The 18,358-nt window shown below is 38.0% G+C and overlaps 1 protein-coding gene across 1 annotated transcript in view; it reads left to right on the top strand.

The window, feature by feature from the left end:
• Positions 1-17,156, top strand: part of CCDC184 (coiled-coil domain containing 184) — a 35,485-nt gene extending 18,329 nt beyond the window's left edge. Inside the window, exon 2 of the mRNA XM_069092657.1 lies at positions 16,787-17,156. Within this exon, the coding sequence (XP_068948758.1) occupies positions 16,787-16,790 (4 nt within the window). The 3' untranslated portion in view covers positions 16,791-17,156. The remainder of the gene's footprint in view (positions 1-16,786) is intronic.
• Positions 17,157-18,358: the final 1,202 nt, after the last annotated feature.

Genomic DNA, 18,358 nt, shown 5'->3' with positions numbered 1-18,358 from the left:
CCTTCCTTCCTTCCTTCCTTCCTTCCTTCCTTCCTTCCTTCCTTCCTTCCTTCCTTCCTTCCTTCCTTCCTTCCTTCCTTCCTTCCTTCCTTTCTTCCTTCCTTCCTTCCTTCCTCCCTCCCTCCCTCCCATCTGTTCTTGGTTCAAGTTTTCTTCCACAAAATGATTAATATGGAAATATGTTTTACATGACTGCATATGTATTTCCTATATCAGATTGCATAATGTCTCAGGGAGGAGGGACAGGAGGGAGGGAGGAATACAATTTAGAACTCAAAACTTAAAAAACAGAATGCTAAAAACTGCTTTTTACATGTAATTGGAGGAAAATAAAATATTATTTTAAAAGTAATTTATTAAAATATTGGTGCTTTATATATTGAAATTAATTTAGTTATTAAACAAGTACAGTTGTTTATAATGATGTTTAATAGAAAGTTTCTAACATATATACACATATGTGTTTGTGTGTATGTATATATATATATATTATTTATTTACAATTCCTGTTTATAATCTTTGACTATACATCCAATGGGGACTGGATGTTACCTCTGTTATTTCTTAATGTACCTTATATATTTTAGATGTTAAGTTTTTAATCTGTCATGTTTATAGTAAAATGTTTTGTCATTCTGTTAAAAAAGAAAAAAAACATGGAAAGACTTGCATGAAATAATGAAGAGTGAAAATGAGTAGAACCAAGAAATGCATATAGTAACAGCAATATTGTTCAAAGAGTAACTAAGATATTCTGAGTAATATGAATATTCAAATCAACTACAAAGGACCTATGAAGGAAGATGTTATCCATCTCCAGAAAAGAACTGACAAATGGAAGTATGTATCGTATGGTTTCACATATATCTGTGTCAAATGTTGGCTTTTTTTCTAGTGTGGGGTTGGAAGGAAGGGAGAGAGACAGTTCAGAAAAATGAACCAAAAGAAAAACCCAATTAAAAATAATTGCACATGTGCATTCTAATCTGTCATCTCCAGCGTATTGTTCCCTCTATCATCTCCACTCCCTCATTAATCTTCCGTCTTTTCCTATCTACTGTTTTCCTGCTGCACACACACCCACATCCTCCTCATTCATAAGAAACCCTCACTTAAGCTGTCCATAACTGTTAGCTATTGTCCTCTCTCTCTCCTCTTAATGGTTTAACCCCTAGAGAAAGCAGTCCACAGTCGGTTTCTCCACTTCTTCTCCTCTCTCTTCTAAACTCTCTATAATCTGGCTTCCTACCTCATCATTCATAGGAGTCCACTCTCTCCAAAGTCACAAATGATTTTTTAATTGCCAAATTAAATTGCCTTTTTTCAGTCCTTATCCTTCTTGACTTCTCTGAAACCTTTGACATTGTCAATCCGCCTCTTCTCCTTCATACTCTTTTCCCTCTAAGTTTTTGTGACATTGTTCTTTGCTGGTCCTCCTACCTGTGTGACCACTTCTCAGTCTCATTGATCTTCATCCAGGTCATGCCCACAAATAGGAGTGTTCCCCAAAGCTCTGTCTTGGACCCTCCTTTCTTCTCCTTCTATACTATCTCACATGTTGATCTCATCAGCTCTCACAGATTCTATTATCATCTCTGCAGATGATTCTTAGTGCTATATATCTAGCTCTAATCACTTTTCAAACCTCAAATATCACATCTCTGACTTCCTATTGGATATCTCAAACTAGATGTACCATAGACATCTTAAACTCATGTCCAAAAATGAATTCATTATTCCCCCCCAACCCTCCCTTCTTCCTCCATCCCTTCTTATTATATATTATTTATGCAACAAATTAGAGAAACTTCTTTTCCCATGAGTGTGCTCTGTCTCTCTCAATGTCATACCCCAATCTCCTAAGCAATTTTATCTATACTATTTGTTAACAAAATAAATAAATGCCATTAAATAAGAATCCTATCAAATTAATTGTTAATTAATTAAGGCAATATTAATTTCATTAAATAAATAACTTATTTAGATATACTATATAATAACAGTATAACAACTTATAAAACAAAGATATAAATTATTATTTATAATACATCAGCCAGTGAGTCACAAAGAGTCAGACATCAGCACTGGGGTTACAAAGAAAGGCTAAAACTGGTTCCTGCCCTCAAGGAGCCCACCTTCTAATGGGGCAGACAATATGTAAATAGTTCAGAGAGACAGAAAGAGAGAAAATTTTAAAAAGGCAATTACAGAGGAAAGGGTATTTGGAGAGAGACAACAGCTAATGCACAGAGACAACGTTCGAGAAGTGGCATATGTACCAGTCTAAATCAGAGTTCATGGAGGAGAATGAAGTATAAGAAGATTAAAAAGGAGGGAAGGGGTCAGCTGGTAGAGGTCTTTAAATGCCAAACATAGGATTTTACATTTGATCATGGAGACAACCGGGAGTGTACATTTACTGAATAGAAGGATGATGTAGGGACACCTATCCTCTAAAAACATTTGTTAAAAATATAATTTATTGGGGCGGCCAGGTAGCACAGCAAGTAAGAGCACCGGCTCCAGTGTTGAGAAGACCTGGAGATCGAATCCCGGGCTCAGACACTTAGCACCCACCCAGAAACACCTGGCCGTGTAACCTTGAGCAAGTTACTTAACCCCAATTGCTTAAAAAAAAATATATATATATATATATATACATATATATATATAATTTATTTTTATTTTTTCAATTAGCAAGTATTTAAAACATCATCTTCTCCTCCCACTACTCCTCCATGCCCTCCCTCCTATGAGCAAAAAAATTTTGTTTCAATTTTTAAAATAAAGCCTCAATGCCTCTTTCATAGTGTGGCAAAGCAAATGCCTACATTAGTCATGTCTGAAAATGCGTGTCTCTTTCTACATTCTGAATACATCACACTTTTGTCAGGAGGTGAGAGAAATATTTCATCTTCATTTCTTTTGGATTTGTGTCAATCAGAGCATTGATTAAAGTTCTGTAGTTTTTCAAAGTTATTTCAGCGACAACTAGGTGGTACAGTGGTTAGAGTGCCAGGATCTAGAGTCATGAAAACCTCAGTTCAAATCTAGCCTCAGGTTCTTAGCAGCTGTGTAACCCATGGTAATTCACTTAGTCTTTGTCTGCTTCAGTTTCCTCAACTGTAAAATGGAGATAATAGAAGCATCTACTTTCCAAGGTTACTGTGAGAACTAATTAATATTTGTAAAGTGCTTAGCATAGGGCCTGGTATTTTTAAATCATCATGAAGTGGCTTAGGGGTGCTGGGACCCTGAGAATGCCAAGGCGGAATTACGTGGAACTAATTCAGACACTCAAGCCTTCTCTTAGTCAAGTGGCAAAAAAAGTTTATTTGTAACACTTTAGCAAAAGCAGTCAAGGGTTCTTAGGGAACCTGCAGGAGAGTGAGGATGGTGCTGGGGCTTATACAGCAAAGGGGCAGGGGGAAAAGGATGCTAGGGATGCTAATTAAGGTAATCTAGGGATGCAGGTGTCTTTGAGAGCTATGGATGGGAAAATGTACGGAGTTTTTCAGAGATAACTTTGTTGATACCACATATTGAGGGAGTTGCCAAAGGCATGGACCTTGGGGATCTGGCATGAGGGAGAGTCCTTGAGTTGGCCAAGGACAAAAATCCTTGGGCCAGGCACCCCTGTGTTTGTTCTGATAAGAGAATGAGTTATGCAACAAAGAAAAATTTTCTCATAGGACAAGGGCCTACTGATAAACTGGGGGACTTCCAGAAACATGATCTTAGGGCTGCAGTCTAAGCACCCCATCAAGCATAGTTTTAATTGTTCAGTCATGTCTGACTCTTTGTGATCCCATTTGGGGTTTTCTTGGCAAAGATATTGGAGTGATTTGCCATTTCCTTTTACAGATGAGGAAACTGAGGCAATCAGGGTTGTGACACAGGGTCACACAGTTAGTATCTGAGGCCAGATTTGAATTCAGGAAGATGATTCTTTCTTTCCTTTTTTTTTTGCTTTTTGGAGGGCAATTGGGGTTGTGACTTGCCCAAGGTCACATGGCTAGTTTTTGTGTTAAATGTCTGAGGCCAGATTTGAACTCAGGTCCTCCTGCCTTCAGGGTGGGTGCTCTATTCACTGTGCCACCTAGCTGCCCCAAGATGATTCTTTCTGACTCCAGGTCCAATGCCCTATTCACTGTACCACCTAGCTGCCATCACCACAGTAGATGATTAATAAATACTTATTCCCTCCCCTTCTCTATAATATTGCTGTCATTGTATAAATCATTCTCCTATTTCTGCTCACTTTGCACTGCATCAGTTTACAGAGATCTTCCATGTTTCCTCTGATTTTTTTTAATGGCATAGCAATATTCCATTAGTTTCTAGAAACAGACTTGTGAAGGAACAGCATGAACTCCTTTTGCTCTGGCACCCAAGGGCCCTATCCATAGTCTAGATATACCATTGTTTTACCAATGACTGTGATTAGACTGTGTGAACCCTTCCCCCTTCAGATTCTGGTTGCCCTCTTTCTCATAGCCCTTGCATATATCTAGTTAAACCTAATAGCTTTTCCTACTAGTGAGTTAAATGTGCCAACTGTTGATACCATTGCTCCCAATAAATTACCCAGGAAAGAATTCTGTATTTTCTAAGAATTTCTGGGGAAACTATAAAGCAGTCTAGTAGAAATTAGTCTTAGCACAATACTTTATAACATATACAACAATAAACTCAAAATTAATACATGACTTGAATTTAAAGATCTCACACACAAACAAAATGAAAGGAGGCAGATCTGGCACATTTCTCAAGTATGACTTCAGGTGGGGGAAGAATGTTTTAAATTGTTTTGTTAAATATTTCCCAATTACATGTAAAACAATTTTTACCAATAATTTTAAAGTATTTTTGAGTTCCAAATTCTATCCTTCCCTCTGACCCCAACTCTCCTTCTCGAGAAGACAAGAAACTTGATGTTGATTATACATGTGAGGTCATGCAAAACATAAAACAAAAAATAAGACAAGTAAATAAAGTTTTTAAAAGTATGCTTCAATCTTCATCAGTCCTCTCTCTGGAGGTTGAGAGCATTTTTCATCATAGGTCTTTTAGAATTATCTTGAATCATTGTCTTGATCAGAGTAAGAGGGGAATTCTTAATAAAGAAATATATAAAGGCAATTATAAAAGATAATATATATGTCATATATATAATTTTGGTTATCTAAAATTGAAAAGCCTTTGCATGAGAAAAAAAATCAATTAAACTAAGATAAGTAGGGCAGTGATTGATGGGGGAAAAAAAAACATTGAATTAAATGTTTCTGATAAAAATCTGATATCCAAAATACGTAAGCGACAGAAAAATAGAAGACCAAAAGACATCTCCATGTTACATTTGAAAATTAAGGTAAACTTGAGAGACAATGGGTCTATTTATTAGTTAGGTTAGCAATAGCCAATACATTTGGTCAATGGCTTCTGTCAATGACCAAAGCCCAGGAAGTAGGGTTTACTAATGTTCATATAGTTTTGGGAAGTACAAGAAAACAAAAAACAGGGTTGGGTAGGTGGGGAAAACAATGCATTTGGTTTTAGGGCTGGCAGCATCATGGGGGTGAGGACAATATGATTGGTTATACCAAAAAGACAAGCTAGGATGCCCACAGGGTTAGCAGCCACCCCTCTGTCATAGCGGAATGCTTGATTGATTTATGGGATTCATCTGCATCTTGCAGACCTTGTTAATGGACCTGAGTTAGCAGATTCTCTGGCACCTAGAAAGGCTTGTTAGGGAGATGAGCGAGATAAGGCTTTCTTTAAAGGTGCAAAGACAGTTCACGGACAATGTATTTCTTAGAGCTAGCTTCAGGACTTAAAGATAACAACAGATGTCTCAGTATTTTCCCAGAAACTGAAGATAATGGTAGATAACAGTTTTCCCCATTAATTATAACTTTAACTCAGAAGGAAAATCAAATTCCTGAGCTCAACTCAGGGACATAGAAAGGTGACTTTTGGCAAACACAAACTCAATTATAAAAATCAGTGTAGTGTAAAAATCAATTAAATTGTAGAATCAATATAATAGAAATCCATGTCGTAGAAACAAGAGGTGATATTAATTTTTTTCTTTTCACCCATTAGAAAAGAGGTCAAATGATATGAATAAACAGTATTCAAAAGAGGATTTACAAACTATTAACAACCATATGAAAGAATGTTTCAAATAATTAATAAGATAAATATAAATCAAAATATTTTTGAAGTTTCATCTCATACCCAGCTAATTAATTGGCAAAGATGACAAATGCGGGATAGTCAGTGCTGGAGGAAAGATAGACTTGGGAATGCATTGGCTGATTTTCGAATTGGCACAACCATTCTGGAAAGCAATTTGGTATGATAGAGAGATAGATCATTGAGCCAGGCTATTAATGGAACTGGGATATCTTGAATTAATCTCCATACTTTCACACTACCAACAGAGCTGTTTTAAGTTCTGTGGAATAGATTTGCGGCCATTTGATTTAACTTTGACCTTAAGTGATTAATTTGGGATCCAGTTCTAGGCTGATTGTAAGAAATATATAAAAATAAATGTAGGGCTTTGGTTGAGGGAAAGGGTTCTAGGGACTTCTAGAAACTTCCTCATAGACTGCTTTTATGTACTGCTTTTACCTGGTGATGTTTTTATTGAATGTTTTTTGTTTGATCCATTGCAGCAGATGTAGAGACACAAGTGGGACACAGAGAGAGTATTTATGAAGCACTTGCTATAAGTCAGACCTTATATTAAGCACTGGGAGTATAAATGTAAATGAGCAACATAGTCCCTGCCCTCTAGGAGCCTACATTCTAGTAAGAGGATGACAGTGATGAGGGAGATAAGGTTTGGAGTCAAGTTGCCCAGAAAGAATTCAGGAGACAGATGTTCTCCTAGTCAAGTTAGCTTTATTGATGCAAAAGTGGTGGGTTAGTCCTTAGGGACTAGCAGTTTGGGAAAAGACAGGAGGTTGCTTTTATACACAAGTTTTGGGTACTCAGCTAGGGGTGGGGTATGCTCCTACATGAGCAATTAACCACAGGAAACAAAAGGCAGGAAGGGGAAGCAGGTGTGCTGTGTACATTTCAAAACAGTTCAAAGATGTGGTCACAAAACAGGGGATGTCAGTAAAATGTCCATACCCTTTGACTTGGAGCCTCTACTGCTAGGAATATACCCCAAGGAGGTCAGTGACAAACATATGCACCAAAATATTTATAGCTGTATTTTCTTCCCCCTTTTTATTCTTTATTATAAATGATGGCTCTTTGTCAGGGGATGGAAAAGGGATACACTGAGGGAAATGTAGGTAAGGAAAAAAACAAGAGATATCAATTAAAAATATTTTTAAAATAAAAATATCAAATAAAAGACCCATTGCTTTACATCAGTAGTACCCCCAATTCTTCTGTGAAGCCTTATAAAGTCCCAGTGAAAGATCACTTCAGCACTCCTTTACATTTCAGAATTCTCATCTTCTTTTAAGGCTCATCTCAAATGCCATCTACTTTATGAAACCTTTCCTAACCCTCCAAATGAGTGTCTGTCTCTCACATATTTTTAGACAACTTTGGATTTGTTCCTTGTCTATATTATTCTCTGTATTGGATCCTTATCGGTATCACAGACCACAGATATCACTTCTCCTACCACCACTACTCCCAGTAAAATGTAAACTATTTTCCAGTGCCTCGGTAGTTTGTGAGCCACTCTCTTGGCTTTCATAATGCTCTCTCCTGGCCATCCTCCTACCCATTTGCCTACTTTTTAGTGGTCTGTCTCAGACAGACCTTCTCAGACTCCTTTGAAGACTCATCTTCCTACAGTTGTGACTCTTCCATGAGACTCCATTCTGAGCACTCTCTGGTTCAGTTATCTCCACATAGATAACTCCCAAATCTACAGAGCCTACCTAATCTTTCTGCAGAGTCAACTTACATAGCCAACTGCTTGCTGGGTATCTCCTGTAGATGTCCCATAGGTATTTCAAGTTCAGTATGTCCAAACTAGAACTCATTATTTTCCCTCTTAAATCTACTCTTTCTCCAATGGAGAACCATTTCTTTTGAGAACTCTATCATACTTTCAGTCCTCCAACTCTTTAGAATCATCCTTGACCTTATCATCACCTTCACTTGCAATATCCATTAAGTTGCATTTTAATTCTCTGTTTTTAAAAATAAGTTTTTATTGATGGTTTCTGTTTTCTTAATGCTCTAGCCAATGTTCTTCTCCCTCCTCTTTCTAGACAGCTATACCACTGTGGCTATCAGGGTTTTTTTGTTTGTTTGTTTTTTAAACATTTTATTTGCTTTAATCAACAAGGATCTACCTCCTTACCCTCCCATCTCAACCACACCCTCCAACTGAGAACACAAGAAAGACAGACTCATTGCAAATATGTAGAGTGAATTAAAACAAATTTCTACATTGGCCATGTCCAAAAGAATTATTTGTCTTATTTTACATTTTAGGTCCTTTATCTCCCGATCAAGAGGTGAGTAGCACATTTTGTCATTAGTCCTCTGGAATCTTGGTTGATCATTATGTTGATAAGAGCTCAGCACAACAGTATTCTACCATATTGATATACCATAATTTGATTAACCATTCCTCAACATATGAGAATATCCTCAGAAACCCATCCTATGCCACATTAATGAGCTACAAAAACTTTTGTACATCCTTAAATTTTGTTTTACTCAAGACTAATTCTTCCTTTAATCTACCCTCCTTCCAATTCCCCCTTTTCCCGTTTTTATCTTTCTGTCCTATATTTCCCTATTGAGTCAAAAGTATTTCTATACCCAAACTCTGTGTACGTGTATTCTTCCTTCTTTTGATTAGTTCAGATGATAGTGAGGTTCAAGTGTTTGCCACTTCACTCCACCCACTTTGCCTTGTTTGTATTTCCTCTCCCATTCCACTACCCCCCCCCCAATGTATTCCTGTTTCTATCTCTTTCCATTGTTTCTTAAGATCATCAGAACATAACAGGACCACTCCAGGGTCTTTTTAAATTGGACTCCCTCTATGATCCCTGGTGCTGATAGGATTCAGAGGGGATATATGTATCATTTCCCCATATGAATAGTTTTCCCTTAGTTCTTTATAATAGTTCATTCATGTTTTTTTGTTTGTTTCTCATCATTTCTGTGTTTGAACTCCAAAGTTTCTCCACAATCTTTTTATAGGGAATGACTGGAAGTCTTCTATTTCATTAAAGATCCATTTTTCCCCTATATGAAATACTTCCGTTTTTCAGAGTAAAATATTCTTAAACATAAATTCATATCCTTTGCCTTCTGGAATATCATGTTCCAAGTTTTCTGCTCATACAAAGTGATGGCTGCTAAATCATGTGTAATCCTGAGTCCTTGGTACTTGGATTCTTTCTTGCTGGCTACTTGAACTAGATTTTGGCCATGACACTACTAGGAGGTTTTTTTTTGGGGGGGGGGGGGAGTGGGGAGGGTTTCTTTTAGGAAGTGACCAATGGATTCTTTCTATTTCCACTTTGCCTTCTGGAGATCTGGGCAGTTTTCTTTAAATTTCTTCATATATTGTGTCTAGGAATTTTTTTTAATGAAATTCAGTAGTCCATATGTTTCAAACATTTTTTTCTCCTCAAAGTGTTTTCTAAGTCAGTTGCTTTAAAATTTCTTCTATTTGGGGGGGGGGGGGGCTTTTTGTCTTTGTTTTAACATTTGTCATTGTCTTACAGAGTAATTAGTTTTTATTTAATCCATTCTAATTTTCAGGGAGAATGCTGCTTAGGAAAGGTTTTGTGCCTCTTGTACCAAACTATTACCTCCCTTTCCAAATCTTTCTTCCATAACTTTCATTTTCCATTCTCTCCTCCCCCTCCATAAGTGCTTTTATTTAATTGACAAAAATATTTAAAATTTTTTTTTTAAAAAGAGGTCTTGCCATATCTCTTCCAGGAATTATAGTTAAGTTAAGCTGTGCTTTTCTCTAAGTCATTGCTTGTAGATGGTTTTTAGTCATTCTCTTCTTTCCCATTACCATAATAGTTCATTATGGTAGGGTTCTTTATTTTGTTTGTCCATTCTTCTAGCTGACCATCTGACTTGAGATTTAATATCAGGGCTGAGTTCTGCCACATGTCTAGAAGGAAGGTTTGGACGGGTCCTGTTGCAGTTTTTCTCAGGGGTATTGATTATTCTATCATTCCAGGTTCTCAAGAACAGACTGGGGACCTGCAAGTTTTCAGTGTTCCTAAAGTGGTCTGATCCAGGGCAAAGTCTGATTGTAATTCCATTGGTTTGAATTCTGCATATTTCTGGCTTTGGTTTGGATCTATGTAAAAGTAGATCGATGCTGGACTCAGTCCTAATTAAACAGCTAAAAAGTCCTGTTGGTTCAGAGTGTCAGAAATTGTACCTACCCATTTGGTCTGAGATTTCTACCTTCATTATTTTCCTAATGCTTGACTAGATGATTTAAGTGAAAACCCTGCTCTGTATTTGAGGTCTAAGTCATATCACTACTCCTGCTTCTGCAGCTTCTAAACTTCCTCCTTTCTCCATACACAGCCCAGGGCCTTCCTACTGAAGAATGCCACGCTTCTCACTTCACCTTGCATCTGTGACCTAGAACTGAGTAGTCAGACTCTGTAATTCTCTTTCTGGATGTGGATAGCATTTTCTATCATGAACCTTTTGGAGTTGTCTTAGAACCTTGCATTGCTGAGAAGACCCAAGTCTATCAAAGTTAGTCATTGCACGATGTGGCGGTAACTGTGTACAATATTCTCCTGGTTCTGCTCCCTCACTCAGCATCAGTTCATATAAATCTTTCCAGGATTTATGAAATTTGTCTGCTCATCATTTCTTATACTACAATAGTATTCCATTACATTCATATGCCACAACTTCTTCAGTCATTCCTTAATTGATGGGCATTCCCTCAATTTCTAGTTCTTAACCACCACAAAAAGAGATGCTATAAATATTTTTGTACATGTGGGTCCTTTTCCCATTTGTATGATTTCTTTGAGATACAGCCCTAGAAGTGGTATTACTGGTTCAAAGGGTATGCACATTTTTATAGCCCTTTGGGCTTAGTTCCAAATTGCTCTCCAAAATGGCTGGATCAGTTCACAACTCCAACAATGCATTAGTGTTCTAATTTTCTCACATCTTCTCAAGCATTTATAATTTTCCTGTTTTGTCATGTTGCCAATCTGACAGATGTGATGTAGTACATAAGAGTTGTTTTGATTTGCATTTCTCTAATCAATAGTGACTTAGAGCATTTTGTCATATGACTATAGATATCTTTAATTTCTTCCTCTGAAAACTGCCTGTTCATATCCTTTCACCATTTATCAATTGGGGAATGATTTGATTCTTATTAAATTTGATTCAGTTATCCATATATTTTTAAAATGAAGCCTTTATGAGAGACACAGGTTGTAAAAATTCTTTCCCAGTTTTCTGCTTCCCTCCTAATCTTGGTTGCATTGGTTTTGTTTGTACAAAAACATTTCAATTTAATGTAATAAAAATATCCATTTTGTATTTCATAATGTTCTCTATCTCTTGTTTGGTCATAAATTCTTCTGTTCTCCATAATTCTGATAGGATAACTATTCCTTTCTCTCCCAGTTTGCTTATAGGATCAGTCTTTGTATCTAAATTTTGTACCCATTTTGACTTTATTTTGGTATATGGTGTAAGATATTGGTCTATGCCCAGTTTCTGCCATACTATTTTCCATTTTTCCTAGCAGTTTTTGTCAAATAGTGAGTTCTTACCCCAGAAGCTGGAATCTTTGGGTTTATCATCCCCTCCTTTTTTTGGTCATGGATTTTAGGTAATCCAGTGAGCCTTACTTAAATTACACATTTTCCAGACCAGTAATTTGTTTGTTTTCACCATGAGATACATTATATTTTCTATTTTTAAGTCTTTTGACATTGTTTTAATATTTCTTATTTCGTTGAGTCATTAATTTCTATTTGTTCCATTCTACTTTTTGGATAGATTTTTCTTTTGGTAAGGTTTTGTACCTCTTATTCCAAGATGTTAATTTTCTTTCCAAGTCATTCTTTCATGGTATTAATTTCTTTTCCCATTTTTAACTCTGGTACTCTCATTTCTCTTATAAAAACATTTTGTCTTTAAAAAAAACTTTCATTTTTTCCAAGAATTCTAATTGAATGTGTGCCCAAGACTTTGCTTACAGATACTTAAGAGTCATGCTCTTCTTTGACATTTGTGTCTTGAGTGTCCTTTTTATCATGGGATTCTTTTTTTGCTTGTTCATTCTACTAACCTATTTCTTGACTTCAGACTTAATGTTACAGCTGTAACCTGCATGCTTCTGAAAGGAAGAGTTAGACTGGTTCTGTTGCTTTCTTATATTCATTTTTTAAATTTTTCATTCTTCACATGGAATGTTTTTTTAAATCAAATGCTTTATTAACTTCTAGTTTGCATCATTCATTTCCACAAGATTTTGAGTTACAAATTTCCTCCCCATTTTTCCCCTACCCACCACCCCAAAATAGCGATCCCATTGGATATCCCCTCCTCCAATCTGCTCTCTCCCATACCCCCTTTGACCTTTCCAGTAGGGCATGATGGATCTCTATGCCCCAGTGCCTATATATATTACTTTCCAGTTACATGTAAAATAATACTGATAATAGTATACATATTAAACATTTGATTTTGCAACTTTGATTTCCAGATTCATTCCCTTCCTCCCTTGCCACCCACCCTTACTGGGAAGATAAGCAATTCAATATAGGTTGTACATGTGTAGCTATGTAAAACATTTCAATAGTAGATATATCCATAGTGAAAGACTGACTATATTTCCCTCCCTCCTATACCACCTCCCACTTGTTCTATTCTCTACTTTGATCCTATCCCTTTTCAAAAGTAGCTATTTCCAACTTCCCTCCCCCCCAACCTGTCCTCCCTTCCATCATCCCCCCCTCATCCCCTTCCCCCCTACTCTCCTGTAGGGTGAGATACCCTATTTAGTGTGTATGTCATTCCTTCCCTAAGCCAAATTCAATGAGAATAAGGTTGACCCATTCCTTTTTGCCTTCCTATTCTTCCCCTCCATTGTAATCATTTCCCCTTACCTCTTCTATATGAGATAGTTTACCCCAATCTCTCTCTCCCCATCTCCTCTCGTTATATTCCTCTCTCACCTCTTAATTTCACCTTTTAAGTATCATTCCTTCCCATTAAATTGGTCCTGTGCCCTCTATCTATGTGTACCTGTACACATATATATACACATTCACATATGCCCACATACCCTCCTATATAGACATATATGTATGTGTATGTATATATACATATATGTATATACATTTCTATTCCCTTCAATTATTCTTATACTGAAAAAAGTTTTCATAAATTACAAGTATTGTTTTTCCATGTAGAAATGTAAATAGTTCAACTTTGATAAGTTCCTTATGATTTCTTTTCCCTGTTTACCTTCTCATGATTCTCTTGCTTCTTGTATCTGAATGTCAAATTTTCTATTCAACTCTGGTTTTTTCAGCAAGAATGCTTGAAAGTCCTCTATTCCACTGAATGACCATATTTTCCCCTGAAACATGATACTCAGTTTTGCTGGGTAGGTGATTCTTGGTTTTAATCCCAGCTCCTTTGACCTCTGGAATATCCTGCGTTGTCCTAATTGTATTTCCACAATATTCAAATTGTTTCTTCCTGGCTGCTTGTAATATTTTCTACTTGATCTGGGAACTCTGGAACCTGGCTATAATATTCCTAGGAGTTTTCTTTTTGGGATCTTTTTTAGGAGGTGACTGGTGAATTCTTTCAACCTCTATTTTGCCCTCTGGTTCTAAAACATCAGGACAATTTTCCTTGAGAATTTCTTGAAGGATAATTTCTAGGTTCTTTTTTTGATCATGGCTTTCAGGTAGTCCAATAATTTTTAAATTATCTCTCCTGTATCTATTTTCCAGGTCAGCAGTTTTCCCAATGAGATATTTCACATTGCCTTCTATATTTTCGTTTGGATCTGTTTAATAGTATCTTGATTTCTCATAAAGTCACTAGCTTCCATTTGCTCCAATCTAATTCTGAAGGGATGATTCTCTTCAGTGAGCTTTTGAGATTCTTTTTCCATCTGGAAAATTTGGCTTTTTTTAAAAGCAATTGGGGTTAAGTAACTTGCTTAAGGTTACACGGCCAGCTATTTCTGGGTGTAGTGCTAAGTATCAGAGCCTGGATTTGATCCCAGGTCATCCCAACTCTGAACCACCTGGCTGCCCCTGAATTTGGCTTTTTAAGGCATTCTTCTCCTCATTGACTTTTTGAGCCTCTTTTGCCATTTGAGTTATCCTATTTTTTAAGGTGTTATTTTCTTCAGTCAGGTTGTTGACTCTCTTTTCATGATTTTATTGCATCATTCTCATTTCTCTTTCCTATTTTTTCTCCACTTCTCTTATTTGGTTTTCAAAATCCTTCTTAAACTCCTCTATGGCCTGTAACCAGCTCATATTTTTCTTGGAAGCTTTTGGTTCAGGAGTTCTGACTTTACTGTCTTCCTCCTGTTCCATGCTTTGGTCCTTTTTGTCCCCAAAATAGGAGTGTAAAGTTGAATTGCTCTGCTTGGTTTACTTCCTTTGCCTGCTCATGTTACTACTCAATTATTTGACTTTTGGGCTTTTTGACAAAGTAGGACTCTGCCACCAGACAGAGGAGCTTTGACCAAACACTGGGGTTTTCTCAGATACTGAAGGTATTAGTTGGATGCCCTCTCTGAAGCCTCCACTCACTCTGGCAAGCTGGTCACGCACCCTAGGACCTCCACCCTAGACAGTGATCCTGATCCAGGCAGTTTAAAGTAAGGATGATTACCCCTCAGACTGGTTGCTTGATCCCCTTACAAACTGCAGACCAGGAGCTGAAGCTGCCATGTGGTAGTGGCTCTGTCACTGCACCTCAGCTGCTTCTCGCCCGAGGGGCAAAGCCTGACCCCACTCCCAACTACTGGATCCCAAAGTCCACACTGCACTGACCTCTCACTTTGTCCTTAGCATCTATGTGTTGATAATTCTGGAAACCACCACAGCTTCTGGTGATCTGAAGTCCCTCCAGCTGGTGGCTGGTCAGGCTGCCCTGGGGCTAAAACCTCTGTCTCACTGGAGCTGGGGTCAGCTCCCAGAGTGCTGCACTGGTCAATTCCTGATGGCCTGCCAGGCTGTCCTCAGCGGGAGGTTAGCTTCTGTGTCATTTTGTGGGTTCTGTAGCCCCAAATTTTGTTCAGAGTCACCTTTTACATGAATTGGAGTGGGTGGGAGTTAGAGCCATGCGCAGAGGTCCTGTTTCTACTCTTGTTCTGTTGCTTTCTTAAGGTATTCTTAGAGTATTGTATAAGGATTCCAGGGGCAGCTCTAGCTGGGGACTCATAATCTTGCAGTGTTCCCAAAGTGGTCTGATCCAAGACAAAGTCTGATCACTGCCTTTCTTGTCTGAGCTCTGCCAAGTCCAGGTCTGTGCAACACTCCTGTGGGCTTTCCCCTGAATGGAAGTCCCAGCCGACTGCTGCTGGTTTCAGCTAGAAAGTTCTGCATTTTCAGAGTGAAAATTCGGCAAATTCCAATTTGGTCTTGGGATTCCTGTCCCAGTTATTCTGCCTTTCTTTCAAACTTGGCTGGAGGCTAGAATTAATTCCCTGCTCATCTCCTGGAGTCAAACACATAGCTATGTTTGCTTTGGAACTGTTCTATAACCTACAACCACTCCTCACCCTAGAATGTTATCCCTAGGCACAGGTCTCTTCCTTTGTCCACTTTGGATCTGTGATTTAGAGCTGGGTGGTGAACAATAGATTTGCCAATTGACACCTATTCCTGCATCTTGAACAAAGATCTCCCTTATAGGCTGAAGACCTCTTCTTGACCTGGTGCACAGATTCATTGCTCTTTGGCCAGAACCTATCTCTAGTCATCTCCGTCTGTATCTCTGTTCTGAATTGGGCTGGAAATAGGACTCACTGTGACTTCTTTTTTCCTTGGATTTTCTGATCAGGACTTGGTCTGATGTGTTTTCAAGATCTTTGTAGAATTGCACTGGGGTATTTCTCCCTGATATTCTTCCATTTTCGCTCTCTCTCTCTGGTCTGTGCTTTTCCAGAATGAAAGGGATAAGGAACGATGGTTAGAGCTTCTAGATGACCAGCCACTAACCAGGCCTTCTGGAGATGGGCCTGGCCTGCAAAGTCATGCAACTTTCTTACAGGGTAGTTTTTTTTTTCCCAAATACCTTATTCCTTGAAATACAAAGGAAAAAAAAAGAAAGGGTTAAACTTTTTCATTATATAGTGGCACCTACAGGAGGTTATATCTAATGAGTCATATACAAGGATGGTCTTATAGGGTCTGTCCCAGGAAATGAGTGCCAGAGCTTCTCTAGAACATTCCAGGAACATGTGTGACAATTCTGAAGTACACTGAACTTCAAAATGATGAAGCAATCCCCTTAATGGACACTGAACAATAAATGCTGCTAATTTCACGAATCTTGAAAAGGGAGTAACTTGCCTTCTGCCTTCTCTTCTCTTCTTCTTTGCAGATTGTGTCAGGACTATTGAGTCTCTCCCTGTAGGGGTTGGAATAGGGCTGATACCTTTCCCAATCCTGGCAACATGGTAGCTGTGAGAACATAACAGCTAAAGTTCCAATCTTGCCTGCGTGAGTCTAAGACTGGATCTCACAACCCTAGCTGACTTTTCAATTTTATGTTTCTTTCCTAAATATAGGTGACTGAACAGTGATCCTGAGATGCACAACCCCAGCTTCGGAGGGCCACTTTTTGAGTTCAGGAGGTATAGAGCTCCTACACATTCTATATCCACTACAACCCTTCTTAGAGGAAAAGATGTCCATTGGTCACGTGATGGATCCAATACCCAGCCTAGCTTGCCAGAAGACACGGAGGGAATTGTTTGGACAGTGAAGAACTGAAGTGAAACATAAAATATTTATTCATCAGTCCCTACTTCATGTTTAAGTATTTAAATTTCAAACCCCTGAAGAGTCTAACAGTTGTTATATTGCTATTGATGTGGCTTGTTTTAAATTTTGTTCATTTGAGAAAAGCATTCACTGTGATTAGCATTTCTTTTTGTAGAGGAAATAAATAGTTGTCATATACCTGATCAACAATGTATATTGAATATCTTTCTACTCCACTCCTTTCCTTGGAAAGACCCTAGCCAAAATCTAGGCTGTAAGGAATTTTCCCTTGGACTGTGGTCCAGGGATGTAATAAGCTAAAGATTAAGAAAAAAAAAACCCAACCCAGAATCTGACCCTTCTTTTAAGTAATCAGATTCCCACACTGCTGGATAGTTTCTACATGCATGAATCCAGAGCTAAAAGGGACAGACAAGGAAAGGGGAATCGTAACAGTCCCAGTTTTCTGGACCTGGCAACAGCTATTATTTTACAATTATAATTTTTCTAAATATGGCAAGTTCAAGCCTTCCAGATCCCCTAGTGGCTTATAACACATGGATGGCAATGCCTAGCATATCATTCCTGTTAGGTCAATAGCAATGACTTTGAACTTCAAAACTATGCTCCCTCGGGAGTCATAATAATAAACCTCAGCCCATTTTCCAAATAAGCGTCTGAGTCATAGTAGTATTTCTGCCAAGTCAGAACCACTAAACAATTATCTTTCATGGTTTTAGTCCCTGTGGAAAAGAATACCCTCAATACTGCAAAGAGAGAGAAAGTTGAAGTAGAGACCAACCCAGCCTCATTAGTTTTGGGGGCTTAGCCGTCTCTAGGGGCTGCCCAGTTTAGAAGTCTCCACAGAAGCTTTGCATCAGACCAATTATGCCCAGCCAGAGTTTCACTTTTGCTACAAACGAGTCTTGGGAGGTTAGTTAGGAAGGAAGCCCTTAGTGAAACTCTCCCAGCAACAGGTCAGAGAGGATCAGGAACAATTGGGACGTGAGCAAAACAGAGCTCAGAAACCTCCTCTCCTTCCTTAGTATTCAAAGTAATTTGTCTCAGCACCATAGCCAGTCTGATTGCAGCACTATTTAAGGGGCAACAGTAAAATGTCCCAAAACATCTCCTCCATGGGCTAAATAGCTGTTATTTCCAGGCCTTGATATTCCACCAATGGTATCTTTTCTGGATTTGACTAGTTATCATCAACAGAAAGCTTTGTTAAAATGCGTAAAGATATCTTCAATCCATTTTGCATGCCACTGCAAGATTAATTGTCCTTTCTAAAACATCACTCTCACTCAAAAATTTATTCTCCAATTCAAGGATCCAAATAAAAAATCAGTAGGCAATATCTATTTCCAGGGAAA

The sequence above is a fragment of the Petaurus breviceps genome, unplaced genomic scaffold (assembly GCF_028583685.1).
Source record: "Petaurus breviceps papuanus isolate PSGF00001 unplaced genomic scaffold, PetGlider_PUasm1.0 191, whole genome shotgun sequence".
NCBI lineage: Eukaryota > Metazoa > Chordata > Mammalia > Diprotodontia > Petauridae > Petaurus > Petaurus breviceps.
Note: the sequence above shows the minus strand (reverse complement) of the source record. Positions and strands in the feature narration are given on the sequence as shown.